General features: G+C 38.4%; 1 protein-coding gene across 6 annotated transcripts in view; it reads right to left on the bottom strand.

Annotated features, from left to right (window-relative positions):
* The window catches only part of epha8 (eph receptor A8), a 124,375-nt gene extending 110,964 nt beyond the window's left edge, over positions 1-13,411 (bottom strand). For 4 of the 6 annotated variants that reach the window (XR_006371009.1, XR_006371010.1, XM_044121415.1 and 1 more), the window contains exon 1: positions 13,045-13,411. Coding sequence is in view for 4 of the 6 variants with exons in the window: in XM_044121415.1 (XP_043977350.1) it covers positions 13,045-13,132 (88 nt within the window). In the remaining 2 variants the exon portion in view is untranslated. The remainder of the gene's footprint in view (positions 1-13,044) is intronic. The other 2 variants (XM_044121417.1, XM_044121418.1) reach the window with 1 other exon arrangement.
* Positions 13,412-19,276: the final 5,865 nt, after the last annotated feature.

Here is a 19,276-nt window from a genome sequence, read left to right as displayed (position 1 = left end):
TAGTGTCATAAGAAAACTTTTTTTTTAAAAAGTCAAACAGTCAAAAGTTCTGTTGTGTTCATACATCAATTTAAAAGTGACTTTGGTGCAGTTTCAGAACGATCAATAACTTCAGTCAACTGAAAAAGCACATTTTCTTGCAGTTGTGTGATTTTATCAATATTTTACCAACAAAGCTCATTGATTTCTGGTCTGGAAGGTTTATTCAGAGGTTAGGTGAGCTGAACTTATGATACTATGTCAAAAATGTTTATATTACATTGGAGTCATTTTTATACGTAGAGAATCCGATGTATGCGTTGTACTTGTGTGCACCACAGTAGTGTTAAGCACTACATCCTGCTCGACCTTCTTCATGCCTGCATGCTTTAAATTTATGTTTGACAGTTTTAAGGAACTTTTAATTAGTAGCCCTTGCCTTCCTGGTTCCCGAGGGTTTAAATATTATGTAACATAGATATGCATTTCCTTTGGCCACTGGCTGCTTGGCAGTACAAGGACCCATGTTTATGTTGCCACAACCTGCAGTAAGACAGATGGTATGGGGAGATGAAATAAATACTACCACTACAGAAAAGAGTGGCAAGTTTCCATAACAACTACCAGATCATATGTAAAGGCAAACTGGTTCTGATTTAGTGACCAGTTTTTTTTTTTTTTTTTTAGATTTTAGAGATTGCTCAAAGCAATAGAAAGATTTCTCCCCATGTGTTGGTTTACGTCAGTTTCTTCATTTCTAACACTCAATCTGATGTAATGCTTCTGTTAATTAGGTTATTGTTCCTCACCAGAATATTTAGTCAGAATGTGACACATTGTTGTAATAATTGAACAATTGGCATAAAAACTTAAACACACACTCTGTTTACAACCTCACAGGGATACGAGGCCCGTTTTGTTAATCTGCTATCAAAGTGAGACAAGGAATAGATTTGTGAATAAAAAGAGGGATTGTATGAACATGAAGCAGTTGATGCAGACCTGTCATTTTCCTTCTGTTAGACTTGTCTATACCATGTTGAAATATTTTTTAAAGTGTTCAACCACAAGAAAATACAAACATAGAAACTGTATGTTTGTATTTTTATGAATTCCAATAAGTGAATCACATACAAGGGGCTGATGCAAGACATTGAAAACGTTCTGTTAAAACTGCACGGGACTTAATCTCTTTTCTCTTTCTGTCTGTTTTTTTTAAGATAACTTCACATAAAGTATCATTTTCTAAACTGGGATCTCTTATGTAGGTATGACTGTGTGTACATAATCCTGTAGAGATGTCTGGATAAACTGGCAGGTGAGTTTTTCTACTAATTCACTATTTAGACAAGACTTAAGTTTCTAAAGTTCATTTACATATTTCATTTCTGTCTTGGTTTTTGTTTTTTTGTAAGAGGGAAAAAGTAAAATTTATATTTATCAGAATGTGGACTTTTAGTCAGTTTAGTAAGATTGTTCCTTTTTTAAAAAGAATAAATTACTGTCAATCTATTTAAACAATTCAAATACTCCCTAAATCAACTGGCCAAATATTATGCATAAAAACATCAATGTTGGCAAAAATAAAATCCCCCCCAAAAAAATTATTTATGTTTTTGCCTTTTACAAAAACAGCCGTCAAAGTATTTTTTTAATCTCATCATTTAGCTTCTAACTAATCTTTAAGAACAAGTCGACTCTATTTTTCAGAAACGAATTTACACCACTTTTACTGTGTAAATAATACATGTTTTAAATCTTTTATTTTGGTATAACCTACAGTCCTCCAGCAGTTTAGTGGGGTTTGCCTCATGGATCCAGCGCAGATATAAAGCAAACAGATCATTAAAATTGGAGGAGATGTTACGGCTTGTGTGCTCAAGGCTGTTTCTAAGTATTTTAAAGTATGACAGCTGTGTTATTAAGCACATCTTTTAACACATTCTTATATTCACACTCACCAGCTTCTCAAGTCATTGACCTGGCCATTTTAATATCCTTAGAAAAACAATTGTGATGAATTTGTTGAAATGCATTGTCTAAAATCAGTACTGCTTTACTTATCATTTGTCACATATGTTGAAGTTTTTGAATTCCTATAAATTCTCCACATTTTGTAAGTAAAGGAGCTCTGATTATTCACAGAGTGGCAGCACAAACCTGCAGTTTGACCTTAATAGCTGGAACGCAGCACTGGGAACCGGCTGGCAGGTTTGCCTGTGGTTATCAGAAAATAATAGACTTTCATTAGACTTCCATTAAACTTAATGAACATTTAAATCCTTCGAAGGATTAAAAGGAATTGAGAGCATTTTATCAGCAAATATCAGCTGGGCGCTCCCTCCAAATGTTTCTAAAGACGCCAGCTGGTGGAACTTGAAGAAGGTGTGTTTTAGACAGCTGCCACCCCCTCTTTCCCTCTTGATCTCACTGTGTGCACTCTGCGTGCAAGCGGAGCGCTTCTCTCCGTCAGCCTCCATCACGAAGCAGCTCCTTTGTTTTAAACTCATCTGCTATTCGTCTTGTCAGCCTACACCTGAGTGGAGGCCATCCCTGCAGAAACACCTCTCCGTCACTCCGCTGAAGGGAACATCACAAGGATTTTCTCCCAGGAAGGACGTGCCAACACAACCACAACACCAGCCCATTACTGGGCTGCTAAGCCTCGACTACAATCATTTCTCACATTTCAGCTCTATCCTCAGCTATCCCAAGGAGAGACCGCACACCCCACATGCTAGAAAAGAGTAGAAACGTGTATTCACCAGCTGCACGACTGCAATCACAGAGCACAGCAGAGTCAGCTCACCGCCGCTGATCTGTGGCCAAAACCAGCATAAGGATCTGATAAAGGTCTGGACGGCACACGGGAGAGGCCTCCACCTCGGGACGCGAGGCCTTTTACCGCTCTGAGGACATATCGATTTGGTGACTCCAACATTTCTGTTGACAGCTGGCTAACAAGGTTGATGTCTTCATAGACACTGGTGCCTGCAGGAGGAAAACTCTTGGAGGGTCAAACATCAGTAACTTGTGTAAAGAAAAACCAGCCAGGACGGGGAAAAAGGGAAACGTTTGCGTTCCAACCTCACAAAAATAAAGTCTCTCTCCTGAGGAGGAGAGGAGTTCGCTTTACAGAGCCTCGACTGACAGTCTGAATGAACGGAGAAGCAGCGTGTCGTAAATTTAGGAACCAGAAAGAAAAGTTTGCAAAAGTTAGCTCATAAAAGTAGTTCAACGATAAAGTGAAAAGACTTTAGCTCAGAAAAAGTCTGTGAAAAGGTAATAAAAGACATGATTAGTGATTAATGTATATTGAGCTCAGATTATACATAGAATTTATACCAGATTATACAGCATTCTCTTTTTAAAACAGTTAGGATTCCCAATCCTATTTATATATTTCTAATTCTCCATTTCCTAAATGCCCAAAATATTATAGAAAATAAATCAGAAATAACCAAATAGTTTATGAATAGTTCCATTAAATTTCAGTAATTTAAAGGACTGCCATTTAAACACCATAATTTAAGCCAAAAAAGATTTTTTAAGGTGTTTTGTGGAATTACTGGCCTTCAGTGTCGGCAGTCAGACAATAAGTGGGCATCAGTGGAAAGGAAAGCCAAGGACTGAAGGTTGGGAACCATCGAGAACTGATAGACCCTACAGATGGGCTCCCGGATCGACATCTACACCATGTGCTGCTCGCCCCAAGCAGCAAACTGTTTTCACAACAGTTTGCTAGAAGGTTGGCCCATTCTCATTTTTTTCCAGACCTCTATAGTGGCCTTTTATATATGTCAATAAAAACAGCAAGTGACAAATGTAATGACTTTTTTTCTGTCATTGGAGACTTTCATGGCGTCAATGCTTTCCAGCTCAGCTGAAGTCCTGCTATGCCCTGAGCAATCAATGAACGCTAACATTCCTCTTCCTGCTTCCTGTCCTGTGCTCGCTATTCCAATCCTGACTCATCACCTGGCGGGCGTTGCCGTGAGTCTGAGTGACATGAGTGGGGGTGAGTGTCGATAAGGTGTACCATTTCAAACACAAATAGGACGATTCCTATTTGTTTTAGTTTGTCATTATTCTAGCTGCCTAGCCAGTGCCTACCAATGCAATTTCGCGCGATTCTAATCTCACTTCATAGGCAGGCTTGGCTTTCTTCTATCACTCGGATTGCTGCAGTAGAATTTCTACTGACCCAATCAGCGAACAAAAGAAGTTGTGAATGTTGTTTTTCTGCACTGTTTGAGAATTGTTGTCTGCCTGTACTTGTAGCAACGACAGAGGAGGAAGTGAAGGAAGCCGTTCGGTCAGGGATGGTCACGCTTCCAAACATGAGCATTAACAGCCGCTTCATTCAAATCGGCACTTCTTTCTTTGCAGTGGAGGATGGTTGTTTACAGCGCAGAAAATTTTCTGTAAGCTTCATAGAATCAAACTGGCGCATTACATACATCACGGACAAACGTTAGTGATGTAAAATTTAACGGAGTCCTTCACCTCTCGGAATCAATCATTGCTCAAAGGCTGAGAGGCCAGATCCTCTGGATGAGGAAACGTGTAGAACAACAAACTGGTTCATCTCAGGCCAGGCATTTAGCAGACAGTAAAACATGCACATGAAAAAAGTGCACAAAAGTGATATACTTTCTGTAAACATGTGATAAACATTTCATGGTGTATCTTTCAACTGAAAAAAATGGTATTAAAAACAGAAAAAGCACATAGCACAACCCCAATGCTGTTTAAAGCAGTTTAGGAGAACAAGGGGCAAATGGATACCAAGGGAGAACAGGAGAAGGACAAGCGTGTTGTAGTGAGAAGAAAGACACAAACAGGTCAGAGGACTTGGTTCTGGTTTTGATGAGACACTGTGGGTGTGCCAACATAGCAACACCAACTCCACGGTTGTTAAGACTGTTCCACATCCCCCCAGTCGGAAAACCTCAGCATGTCGACTGGAGACTGGACTTTGAATGCTTGTAAGCGAGCAGAACTGCTGAGTGAGCTTTGAGTGGGATATTTTGGACTTTGGACGGCTCTGGGGAAGAGGAGAGGACGATCTCCTGAACGCTGCTTAACTGTGAGTGTCTGAGCAAGTCTGGGTCCATGTTTGGAAATTGAATTGTTGTAATTATAAAATCTAGAAAGTTACAGAAAATAAAATCATTATCTGGGTAAAATAAAAGGCTGCTCCAATTGACTTTTATTATAGAATGTGCAAGTCTAATATTGTAGAAAACGCAATCAGAGATAAAATAGAGTTGAAGCACGTGGTTTCTGTTTTGAGGACATTTAATTGAGTTTTTAAAAAGGAATTTTGGTTTGTTTTAAATTGCATTCAAATTAAGAACATTATGTATGTTAGTGTAAAACTGCTTATTGTATTTTTGGTCATTAGAGTGAATAGTGAATCACTCCACAAAGGCCAACATGTAGGAGTGATGTGTTTTACATAATAAATATCCCCAAAACAACACTATGTTGATATAAAATAATTAACATGTGAGCTCCCCAACATCAATTTATACTTGGATCTCATCACCAAACCAATTTTGTAAATTATTTTCTTTTAAATTAATTAAAAGCTGATAAGGATTTTTTTTTCATTGTTTCGTCATTTGAGAAAAGCCTAGTTTAATCAGAAATAAAATTATTCATTTAAAAATTATTTTAACGGTGTGCTGCGGTGGCGTAGGAGATAGCGCGACCCACATTTGGAGGCCTTGAGTCCTCGACGTGGCCGTCGCAGGTTCGATTCCCAGACCCGGCGACATTTGCTGCATGTCTTCCCTCCTCTCCCTCCTCCTTTCCTGTCAGCCTACTTTTGTATAAGGGACACTAGAGCCCATAAAAGACCCCCTGGAGGGGAGAAAAAAAAATTATTTTAAACCTAAATCTATCAGGGGTATGAATAACTTCAGCTAAAAATCAAGAACTAAATTCTACTCGAGTCCATTTTAAAAAACAAATTCACTGATCCCAAAGAGAAAGTAAATAAGTAGCTACATGTATTTTAAGTCAGCACCTCCTAAATCAATTGATAAATTCAAAATGTATTTTTATTTATATAGCAGAAGACTGTAGCTACATATGGAATACACACTCTCTGATTTCAGTGATTTTGAAGTAATTGTGTTTATCTAGCTGAATATTGTCTCCAATTATCATTCTGTTCACAGTCATAGTTAAGAAAAATAGAAAAAAGCCTCACTTATCAAATTAAAAGTACATTTTCAAAATGACCTTTGACCAGGTATTAAACATACTTTTTACCAAGTTCAAGTGTTCTTTATTGGTCATAATAATCTAACCTTAAATGTCATGTCTTCATTTGCTGGAAGCAAAACATCATAAAAATCAGCCGAAATAAAGGCTTGAAAAAAAGCTAATGAGTTTCCCTTAATGATGGAGTTACTAAAATACATAAACTTTTCAATAAGGCTCTAATGTGTTATACACATTACAGGACTGCATTAAAACACAGGAAGGAAAATGTAAATATTCAGAACAGACCGAGGCAGGTGATCTACATTCAGATAATAAAGTTTTTTATGTGTGAAAAGCCACATACTGATACCTGTAATCTGTGTTAAAATTTGAAGCATAAAAGGCTTTGGGGCTGAAAGCTATCCTGTCAGAGAGGCTGCTGAAGTGTCCTTGAGCTATGTGGCTTAAGCAGCTCCACTAAGCGTAATAGCCGAGAGGCTTTTTCTCTCTCTAATGTATGGAGATGAGGTTTCCTCTGAGCTATTAACCGAGACGTAGTTTCTTTTCACACAATGCTGCTAAACACGAGCCTGGTCTCCTGCTGACTAGAAGAGTTGAGTAAAATGAACAGCTGTGTCTACGTCCACGGCAGCAGCGATCTAAATCAAACACTTTTTTTTTCCAGCGGACAAATTTGTCTTTACATTTTCTTGCTGAAGGAGAAGAAAAAAAAAAACTATCCTCCCAGCAGTGTAGCTGCTTTCAACCTCGGTGTTTTTGTTTCAGTTGCTTCTATAGTTCATCCTCAAATCTTAAAATAAAGCAGATAAAAAAAAAAAGAAATTGCCACACACTGTTTCTGCCTCTGGGTCCCTATTTCCCCAGTTGGTCGTCCTGCAGCAGAGGTATGTGTTAATAATCATCCACCTACGGTTTGCTCATTAGCAGTGAGTCCTGTTCTCTGCGTGGGTCTTTTCATCTTCCTCAGAACGAACGACAACCTGAAGGAAAGCTCGTTGTCCTCCTGCTGCACGTGGCAGTGAGAGAAATCAGGGACAGCGCTCGCAGATAGAATGGAGAAAATCCTGGTAGGTGATTCCGTATGCGCTCACACCAGATGTCTAATATAAAGTACATTTGGCTCACACATCACCTGACCAAACAGATTCAAATATAAGTGTGCTGTCAGTCTTTTTCTTATTGGCAATCTATGATTTACCCAGGGAGTGATGGCCTGTGTTTTTTTTTTTTTTTTTTTTTTTTTTTAAATACCACATTTGAGTTTGATCTCAGGTTTTGAGAGACAAATGTGCACAAAACTATTTCTATATTCTTCTAATGTCAAACAGCTCAATTTTGCAACTGAGCTGTTAAGTCTGATCACGCAATAGGACAATAAAAATCATGGCTGCAATGGATGTAAATGCTTACATAAGACACTCATATTTCAGCCATGGCATAAGCAGCATCAAGCTCCTTATACTTGCGAGTGACTACAAATGCAGCGATTTGGGGGAAATTGTACTTGACAATTTTACAGAAGAGCTACGGATTCAACACTTTAAAAGGACAAACCTAGCTTTTGATGAAATGTGCGATGCTGTGAGAGCTCTGGTGGGACCAGCTGCACATTGTCCAAGGAGGCCGGTGTGAAAAAACAAGCTGCTATGCGTACACAGATTTCAATACTGTTGAAAAACAACCTCAACCTAGAGCAAAAACGTTTTATCAAAAAACTTGAGTTTTTTCCATATTGCCATGTTTCCATTAAGGAAATTTGATTTTGGGATTTCCATTTGAGCAATTTTATAGTCAGTGGAAATGCATCCAGTGAGATGTTTTCTAATTGGTCATAGGATTCTTACAGTAGAATTTCCCCTCCCTCACCTGTTGCTGGACAATGTCAACTAGAAATGCAGAATTTCTCAACAAATGGCACTCACTGAGAGCGTCTGTAATCAGAACTGTGACTATTATAATAATAATAATAATAATAATAATAATAATTAAAAAAATAATGGAGGAAGTGGGTTGCGTAAGAGAAAAATTCAAATGATTGACTTTTTGAAAATACATTTCACAACATATTTTGAAGAAGAACAAGAGAAACGTAGGAAGATCTCAATTTAGCTGATTTTATACTGCAAGCACAACATTCTTCAGAGCTGAAGATGTTATAGAGGTAAAATCTTTTAACATTAGCGTGAATTAAAGTTAAAGGTGTGCAGAACAATAGGCATGACAGCCGTTTATTCAGCCAGGCAAAAGGGAGTTAGACTCAGAGTGTTATAACAGCCTTTTCAGAAGTTCAGTTATGTCTCCATGCAGCTGATTGGATAACTCGTTTAAGATAAAAGTGCTTCAATGGGGAATACACCTTTACTAACGCCAGCCACATTAATATGAAACTATGTTTCACTGCAGAGCTGTGTAACACCGGTTTCCATCGCTTTCTCTCACAAACACACATAAGGGAGAAGATGCCTGATAAATAATCAATGATGAATCATAGAAATGCTACCGTATCGTTACAATAAATAAACTGTTTAACAATCAAACACACCTCATGGCAAATCAGAGCTTCCCCTCTCCAGTATTGAGTTAATCACAGATAACATGAAGCTGAACTTGTGATATGGATGGTATGTTTTTAAGTGTGGACATAAAACCAGTTTGAGAGCTTTAACTTGTTTTAGTTGTGTTATGTACAGACACCTCTGTCTCAAGCAGGATTTAAGTGACTTTGCTGATTTTTTGCGATGTAGAGGGAGAAATATTTTTTGGAAACATGTTTTGTTTTACGATAAAGATTTCTTTGCTCAATTTCATGACAGTTTGATCTTCAATTTATCCCCGTATTAGACAAATAATTTCTACATTGTTATTTATAATTGTGAGAGAGGAATTGGAGCCGGCTAAAGTCAGAAACGGCTCTATAAAATCGGTGATCAAACGGTGCCAAAAAAAATCTCATTTTGGTAGTTCTTAAAAGACACAAAGGCAACAAGCTCTGAGGCTCATCGTTCGAGTGACGGTTGTGTGTATTTATACTCATAGCTACTTTAGCAGGTATTTATTCCTGGTTAGGTATTAAGACTGATCACTGTGAAGAGCTCTTCTAAAAACCTTCCATCGTCCAAGAACAGCGTGTTAGCCCCCTCGTCTTTTAGCTTATATTGACTTCAAATTTTATCCTGACCACTACAGACGGATTTAAAATTTCTGCCTCGATATATTCAATTATCAGATATTCAGATATTCAAATTATCAAAACACAAACTCAGATTTCTATCAGAGATACTGTCAATGCACACTCCCTTTATTCATAACAGTTTATCAAAATAACAACTATATATATAAATATATATTTTTTTAAATTTATTTACTTTTTTTAAATGCTAACAGTTTGCGATTACATTTTATCTCCATGTATTTTATTTCAACTGTTTCAGTTCTTGTTTAATACGATACTGTGTGCTATGTGGTATTTCCCCTAAACACCAGTCATTTCAGATAAAGATGAATATTAAATCAATGCCTGGTATGTGAGTCTATGATTAGAATAGAAATTTACCGTACATGAATTCAACAATTGCATTATTGGAAAGAAAAACAAAAGGGGGAATTTGTTTTTTTCTTTCTCATTGATTCTTTTTAAATCACAGGCAGCACATCAAACCTATATGTGAAAACAATGCAATGAGTAACTTCATGATGAAATAGGGACACAAATATGAACTCTAAAACAGACCCGCAAGACGTAAAATTGCGAACGTTGTATGTACAACAAAAATAAATAAAAAACTGCATTGACCAAACCGGTTATTTCTTTTATTAACCGGATAAATTAAAAGCGTAACTGTCATCTCTGTATGCTTTGTTTCATTTCAAAACCTTGTTTAATTTCTAGCTATTTCAGAACTTCTTGGTTTACTTTTCACAGACATTGTAGATGTATTGTTTTCTTGTTAAAAGTGGCCTTGCAATTATCAAGACATCTGAGACAGTGGAGTGTGTGGGGCTGCTGTTACGATCATCGTTCATCTACAAACTAATCCATTTAGAATTGATTGCCGCTCATTTGTAATACATACTTTTAGTTTTGCTACCTCTAAAAATGAAAATAAAACCATATACACTGGCTTCAAAGACTAGTTTTGACTGATGGTATATGTTTTTAAATATAGCCCATTTTTATTCTTTTATAAACTGAGCCTTCTGTCAAGGATTTACTATACTTTTCCATAAATAGGAAGATTCTTAACTGTGGCAAAGTATTAAAAATGTATGTAAAAACAGAATAGATAACGAAAATGAAATAAAGAAAACAAAGCTAACAAGGTTCTGGACTCAATCCCAGCTGAATAAATATTCTACCTTTGACTTTCTACCTTGCAGTGGACTCTGCAAGATTCAATATTCCTCTTTTTTGTTAAGAAGACGGACATAAAATAGTTTTCCCACACATTATTTGATTTCTATTTTCATATTTTGCTTCCTTGTCTTCAGACTTCATCTCTGTACATATAAATTAATCTGTACATACAGTACAAATTTGGCTTCGGTACAAATAGGATCAAAAGTATAATTCAGCCTTGGTCGTCAAAAACCGATGGGCTGTTTACGTCTACGTACAACAGAAGATTGAAGCAAACCTAAAATATATACATTTTATAAAACAAAGAAGAAAGACAAAATGGCTGGCGGCCCTCGCCTGCGCTGATGTCCTCCATACACAACCTGGTTCATCCAGTGTGAGGGAGTTTGAATGCCTGCCTGTTGTGCAGCGAGGTTTTGCTTGAAGCCTTTGCACCAGTTAAATTTCAAGCTCTTCATTCGTTCCAAAGATGAATTCCTCCATTCAGTGGAAATTAAATATTTTGCAGCCCAGTTAGAGCTCGGTTTTAAGCAGAAAGCGAAGCAAGAGTTTCTTTCCTTAACTTATTTTTATAAATTTCATAGGAAAACAACTTATTATCTTTCAAAGTCTATGATTTAGTTTTTGGTCCAAATGAAACTTAAATATTTTTTACTTTGTTTTAAACATAAATAAAGCAGAAGTTTTCTTTTCTTTTACTTGCCTCGGTTATTTTGTATGATGTTGAAATCAAATTAATTTCTAATTGTGTGAATTAATGATAAACCACTTCTCCATTTGAAGTTTTAATATTAGAAATAAAGTGCACAAAAAGTTCTGTTTAACGTCAAAGTCCAACCTTGAAAGATGATATTTAGTGAAGGCAATTTTTATGGCTTTGCTTCCAGATTTTTCTGCTCTTCTTTTCACAGTTTTGCTATCGGACAACAATAAAAGCATTCCCACGGAAGCATCTTTGTCCAGTCTTCTCCTAATTCACAGTTTGTGGCAATGCAATGTTTCAATTAAACTAAGCACTGATTTCAGACCTGTGGAGATAATAAGGACAACTACAAAATGACTCCTTGTCTTCAGACACATTATGAGTTTGTTTACAAAGAGAATCATCTTTCAAAGTTGCCGACTTTAAGCAGGAAAGGGAACGTATCCGCGGTCAGATATTCAAATGGTCATTGTTCACACAAGAGCAGTGAAGGAAAACGGCATCAAATTTTGTAGAGATAAAATCTAATGTGAGTTTGCAGATATGATCTGAAGTGGGCCTGGCTCTCTCCACTGTGACTTTCGTAAAGCGGAAAAGAAGCAGCCTTCGCTCCAGGTTCTTGTACGTATTTATTTACTAAGTTCCACACTTTTTCAGATTTATTTTAGATTTGTCCAACAGACATAATATAAAACTAAACATTTGGGTGAGAAAAAACACCAACCTAGTTTAGGTCTTCTGATTTCCCTGCATTTGAAACAATTCAACACCAAAACCAATTTGCAATTCAGTGGTTTGGTAAATGGCTTTTTCACATCTAATTAATATCTATGCAAAATCTGGACTCTTTGGACTAGGCTTAATCTCGTAAAGTAATAGTAAAATAGATCACAGCTTTTGCCCGATTACACCTTTATTTAATTTGTAAAATTCCCAAAAATGAGTGCCAATACTTCTTTGGCATCAAAGTTAAGAACTTATTGTCCAATTAAAGAAAAAAGTAGAGGTTTACGGTTCCATTTTTAATTTTGGATGAGTGCAAATTCATTTCTGGAAAATGGGTTGGATAAAACATTATGTTTTGATGCCGAAAAAAAATTATAAATATAGATATTTATATTAACATTTTAAGAAGTCTGGAAAGTCAAACATTTACCATACTCAATTTTCTTATTCAGAAATGGAAGACAGTTAAAATAAATTCCATATATTCCACACTTTTTAAGAACGCCTATAGAAACCTTATACTTTTGACATCACGTTTCAACTGAGTACTAAACTCCTTCTTTCGTTCTTGCAGTGGTGCTGAAACTGGACATTTTCTTTACTCTGACTCTTGAACCTAAACTGAATGGAATAATGAAATATATCAGGGGACTTTGGGCGGTGTGGGACATCAGCTGAACAAGTGACAAAAACAGATTTGCGTCTCCAGGTGGAAAGATGCGGAGCACGGGGGGATGAAAGTACACAAAAAAGGCTGCTGGAAACACTCCATACGAAATGAAAACACTGGGGATACAAATGAAGAGGATGTCCTCGGAGAAATCACAGAAGAAGACGCGCTCACGTCACTAACACCAAACACATGCGGCTGTGACCGTCGCTCGCGCGCGCAATCACCAAATAAGCAATTTCAGGATTAGTTCAAACATACACAGCTGTGTTTAAAGTTGTTCTGGGTAAACTTCTGCCTTCAGACGTACGAAAACACTTTAGAGGATGATTTCGCTTTACGCTTCTGAAGAGTACTGAGTGCCAGTCTTACCCTCATTGCTGCTGGTTCCTGCGGCGCCTACAGCCCTGAGTGATATAGTCCACAGCAGTATCACAGCCAGCCCCGGATCTGAAGCCATGGTTGATCCTCCCTCACACTCCGCCAGTCTCCCTCTTGCCTTTCTCCCCCTCTCTCCTCCGCTCCGTCTTCTTTCTGCTGCTCCTCCGTGTCCCAGGGTTGAAGAGAGAGCGCGGAGCAGAGTGTTTAGTGTGTGTCTGAGAGTGAGAGTGTGTGTCTGGCTGCGAGCTCATTGGAGTTGGGAGTTAGAACCTGCCTCCTCGGCTAGCTTCGGTCTGCCGGCTGCCTCGCGCGCGCGTGCACACTTACGTACACGGACTTTCGGCAAGCTGCCGGGGGGCGTGGGGGGTGCGAGAGAGGGGAGGGTTAGCTCGTCCGTTAGAGTCGCGTTAGCCAATCAGAGACGCACGGCACACTAAACACTCGCGTGTTCACCACACCTTCTCCATCCCACCTGCCTGGCCAACTCTGATTCTCTGTTTATCTCTCTGGGTCATGAGTTCGGCACACTGCACCCCTCTCTATTTGCTGTTATATACCCTCATTTGTCACTGGCTCAGCTCTCTCAAACACACACGCAGACACACGCCAACATACACACTCTCACCTAGCCGGTGGCAAATAACTGACTGTGGAATGAACCCAAAAACAGCATCATATCTGCAAGGCCAAATGGCATTGATCCGTTATCAGTGTTCTGTGCTGCATTCATATAGGAACCTGAGCTGTGTGCAGGTGTAGCACAGTGTGACTCAACATGCCGTTAAATATGTGTCTGTTTGATCTCTAGATCTATTCATCTACTGAACCACAGATCAATGAACCTGTCCTGATCAATTGCTTTCTGCTGTCATACTCCACACAAACACCTTCATAGACCGCTGCAGTGGCAGCAGGATCACACAAATGGGCTTCATTACAGGAGGAAACAGATTACCCCCCCTTTCACCCCCCCATTACTGTTGCCAAAATCTGCATTTGGGTAACGTGGTGCAAATGATGTTTATGGATGTAAAACTACTCAAAGATGTTTCATAATACAGATCAAGACATGCTGCAGGAGGGACGATGTTACAATGTCAACACAATCCTCTCCATCAGAACCAGGATCACATGAGGATGAATTCTCCACATAACTTTATTAACAGATGATGACATCCTCTTGATTTATTTCAACATTTTGCTCATTTATAAGTACGCTTTATACTTAATTTGTGTATTGTTGATCTCATTCATATTTATCTCTCGTTATGAATTATCATGTAATCATTTAGTTCTAGATCAAGCACATGTCTCAATGTATTATCAGTCAAAAGAAACTATTTATTGATATTCTAGTATGCAAATAAACAATGACAAACACAGTTCCAAGATTTCTAACACAACTGTTTGCAAGTGTGAAGAAAATCAAGACTTCAAGTATATCTTTACATCTCATACTGCTGCATATTTTTGATTTTATATTTTCATTTTTGTAATATATTTTTTTTTATATTATTATTTAATTTATATTAAATAATAATATTATTAATATTATTATTATTAATATTATTAATATTATTATTTAATAATATTTAATATTAATATACCATGACTTGTATTAATAATAAAAATAAACATCCCTTTAACAGGCTGCACACTACCAACCTCTGCCAGTGGAAAAGTTGGTAGTATTGTTGCCTTGTAGCAAGATGGTCATGGGTTCAAATCCCAGCGTGGGGTCTTTCAGCATGAAGTTGAGCATGTTCTCCCAGTGCATGCATGGGTTCTCTCTGGGTACTCCGGAGTCTTCCCATAGTCCACACACCTGGCTATTAGGTTAACTGGTCTCTCTAAATTACCATTAGGTATATGGGACGTGCTTGACTGTTTGTCCTATATTTTTCTGAGCTGGCCTTTGATGGATTAACAACGTCTCTAGGTTGTACTCTGCTCCTAGTCCAATGACCTCTGGAGATAGGAACCAACTTTCCCGATGATTGTTTCTCTGTCAACATGCTTCTGTGCTCTAATATGTATAGACTCAGTGTTAGTGATGTTTGTCCACAGGTCTTCCAGCTAGCTGAGTCTTCAACCGAGCAGTACAGACTTCAGTTTGGGATGTATAAGAAACTGTCGCAACTCCTCTATAATTGTGGTGAGGCAGCTTTTGCTGCGACCATGGCTTGATTTGTGGACGCCCTCATCCTTTACGCCCATACAGGAATATTGAGTGTGAAAGTGCATGCAGCTATCTCCTACATTTTATGAAGGAGATAGGGGTTAGTTAAGATGAGTGCCAAGCCCAAACTGAGGCAGAGTCATGTGTGCCAAACTCCTACCTCCCTCACCCTGTCCTCCCCCACAGGGTTGGACACACAGGGGGTTTCTGTGTGACCTTATAATGGCTCCTCCACAGAATCTACAGTTATTCCTGTGTGCAAGTCAAAGACTTCAGCAAGGAAGCCACCGACCAGCTGAAGCAGAGGGAGCCGCGTTGTATTCAGTCAAAAGCAGTTATGCTCTGTTGATGTTTTATTCCTTATCTGCAATGTGTTCATGTGTGAGGCTCTGTTTCTTTACCACTAGGCTGCACTGTCAGTCTGCCAGTCTAATAGGCTGTGAGGACAACAACACCGTTATATTCACCCTGACGCTGCAGTCTTCCAGGAACAGACGAGGGGAGAAGAGAGAGGCGGGTGCTCTCTGAACCTTTAACATCATCAACACCCCAAAAACCAACCAAGCAAACACAGAAAAAAAAAAACTAAAGAAATCCCTGACTTCTGTCACCATGTCATGACTACGAGGATTTATGAAAGGAAAAAAAGACACTTTGTGATGGGAAAACAGGGCAAGAGTCTGAGCGTAAGAAAGATGTTTTCAAACCAGAGCAAAAATGTTGCAGTGATCCTTTTGATATATGGCCCAGAGAACTTTCACCAGGCTTTTCTGAGACGGAGAGCTTTACTGTAGTGAAGCAGAAAATACTTACAAAAGTATCAACATCCCTTGTGTCGGCATGTGTGTTACAACAAAACACCTCAAACTGTTTCTTGATAGACCACAACAGAGGAGTACACAATAGAGAAAGGAAATGTACATGATTAGCATTTTTTTTCTCAAACTAAAAAGGCTAATGCAGGTTTTAAAACATAAACCTAAGTCCCTTCACCCCATACTTTGTAGGACCGCCTTTCACAGCAGCTGCAAGTTGTTTTGGGTACGTTTGTTCCACCTTTTTCAGTGTGATAGTCTGGAGGTCTGTGAATCAATGCCACCCAATGATAGGAGGAAAGAGCCAGCAGCCATTACCCAACCAACACACACACCACCATTCCAGTGTACCTGCAAGAAAAAATGGATACAAAAATTTCATGAATTCTAATGCAATGGACAACCACCTATTCATGGTTCAATATTTACATCTTCGTCTATTTTCTGATTTTTCTGTGGAACATATTTCCATGAAGCCTATCTAGAGTATACACCAGATGGTGGAACTGGGAAAGATAGGCACAATGCTACTTGAAATGCAATGGCTGCTTTGCAAAGCTGGAACAGTAGGAATACTGTTGATATTCCTTGGCACTCATTGGATGTACTTGCTATTAAAGTTAAAAAATGTTATGTGTTCTATATGATTTAGGAGATGGGAAGTCAACTGATTCCTCTCTGGACTTTTATTAGGAACATCGGGGCAGGTGGTCCAGGTTCAAGCAGTGACCAATTCCAGACTGGAATAGGCAACGATCTAACATTCAGATCTAAATTATAAACCTTAGAATGAAAAAAACATAAAACATTAGTTCCAAAGTTATTTCCTGTCTTAAATAGATACATCCCTGATATATCATAATCCATGGTATGACATAAGTGGTGGGTGGATGTTAGATATATACTGCACTGATCCACTTCATTCACTGTATAGACAAATATTCACTGAAGGAGCCATCTTATCTGTGTGACCGCTGCTGTGTTGGGGCAAAGACGGATAAACCGCCCAGTTATCTGCTGAAGTTCTACCCAGTCAGACCCATTTGGTCACATTTCTCTGACCCACTGAGTTTCACATATTCCCGTCCGCTTTAAATGGGACTTAGAAAAGTGTTCATGCTCTTCTACAGGCATTCAGACCATCTTCTGAATTATTGTTCTACCTCAACATCCCAAGAGTGGAGAAAAGAAAAGAAAGACAATTGAGATTAGCTTCTGCTGTAGTTCCATATTAAGGTTCGTTTGATATTTGAAATTTGAAAATACAAGCTTTTAGAGATGGTGCCAAGTACTTGTGAGTGGTTCTGGTCCCAAAACTCCCACAAATACCAGGGATCCACTGTGAAGGGTGAAAAAGTGCCAGCGCTGTGATTCTTTCCTCTTTTCTCCACAGTCATAGTAATTCATATTATAGTCATGGTTTCCCTGCATGGGGATCAATTCCTTTTCATCAGCTTGGCATCCCAGTTTATCAGTCCCATGTCTCATTTGTGTAAAGACGAGGCGGTAAACAAAATAACAAAGTAACAAAGTATAAGTCACAAACATCCGGCTGAAGCTTGTGAATCTCATGGGTAAGCAACCTGACAAGAAGTTTTAACACAAAGAGAAAAGGTGAAAACATTGTGGAGGTCATTTGGGTCTTTCACAACAACTGAAACAGTTTGTCGAGGAAAAGTTATTTTTTTTTTTTTTGTATGGATGCTTTATTACACATCATCCACACACACACACACGCCCACACACACCCACACAGACATCTCAAGCTTATTAAAATGGTTCCCCATGGCTCTCTGCTCCTGCAGCAAGTATTTGAGAACCCTTCTTTCAGTACACAATATATACATCCAACAAAAGCTTCACGGTTTCAGCAACACAGTGTGCGCCGCAGCGCTTGTGTACACAAGAGCCCTCGAGCCAGAAACCTTAATAAATCCACCCGGGTTAGCCCGGGAGGTCCGTGGGCCGAACTTGGCATTAGAACCTTATGGTTTGTGTCTGCAAGTGTGACAGTAGGTTTGGGCAGGACTGTATGCTGGGGAGTAGACAGATGGTGGGGGTCAGTGTGTGCTGCATGTTGCGGGCCTCGCTGGTGTGTGTTGGCTAAATATAGCTCAGAGGAAACGGAGCTGCTCAGAATCCGGTCACTGACTGCTGCCGCGATCGTCTCACTTCCCGGGTCAGTTCAGCTCCATTTGTTTCACCTCTGTGGAACTGAGACGTTTCAAACCATACAGGTTTATTTTAGATTATGTTCATTTTTATGGCTAAAATTGACTCTATAAAATGACAGGAAGGCAGATATCCTAACAAATGTTATAAAGTATAAATTAAGGTGGCAACAACTTTTAGTTTGTCTTGGTTACTTGGATACAGTGCTGTGAAAAAGTATTTCGATTACAGATTTTTTTTGGGACACCTGAATGTTTTATATGAGTTGTGTCCAAAGTTTTTGTCCTGAGGATCACATTATTTAATAAAACATTACTTTATCAAAAAATGGTTTCATCTTCACTTCTCCTTTGCACCGTGTTCTGGTTGGTTGAACTCATATCCAACCGTTGCTCTTAATTTAGTCTTAAATTAATCTTAATTCATTCAAAGCTAATTTGGTCTCCTCTCAAAATCCTCAGTGCAAACCCTGGTCTCACTAAGCACAAACATTCACACTGGACTTATGTTTATTCTGTCATATTTTTGGCAAGTAATTCACCACATATTTTGGTGCAAACTAATCTCAATCAGCTAAAAGCTAATTTGGTCTCATTGTCAAATTCTTTTTAAATAAACCTGGTTATCATTTTGTTGAATATTAATTTTAATCTTAGTTGTTTTATTCATTTATTTTTGTTTCGGTGGTTTATTAGTTTTCATTATTCTTTAAGTTTTACTTAGTTGAGTGTTATCTATGTGTTTGATTTAACCAAAGAGTTAAATTATTTTTGGATAGAAGTTGTTTACTTTTATTCTATGTTCACAGCTCTGCTTCTCAAGATGGTCAGTGCTGAACTTACATCCTTCATCTATTGTATATAAAGCAGATATTCATACGCAAAGCGTTTCAAAGCCATCTTTTGAGGTTAACTTGTGAGCAAAGCAGGCCGAGCATTTATTTACTAATGAAGAAAATGTGGCCCAGACCTTCAGTCAGGTTTCAGCACCAAGACAGCACTGGTGAAAGTCGCCAACGATTTTCCTCCCCGCATCAGATAATAGCTATATCTGAACT

The sequence above is a fragment of the Gambusia affinis genome, linkage group LG07 (assembly GCF_019740435.1).
Source record: "Gambusia affinis linkage group LG07, SWU_Gaff_1.0, whole genome shotgun sequence".
NCBI lineage: Eukaryota > Metazoa > Chordata > Actinopteri > Cyprinodontiformes > Poeciliidae > Gambusia > Gambusia affinis.
Note: the sequence above shows the minus strand (reverse complement) of the source record. Positions and strands in the feature narration are given on the sequence as shown.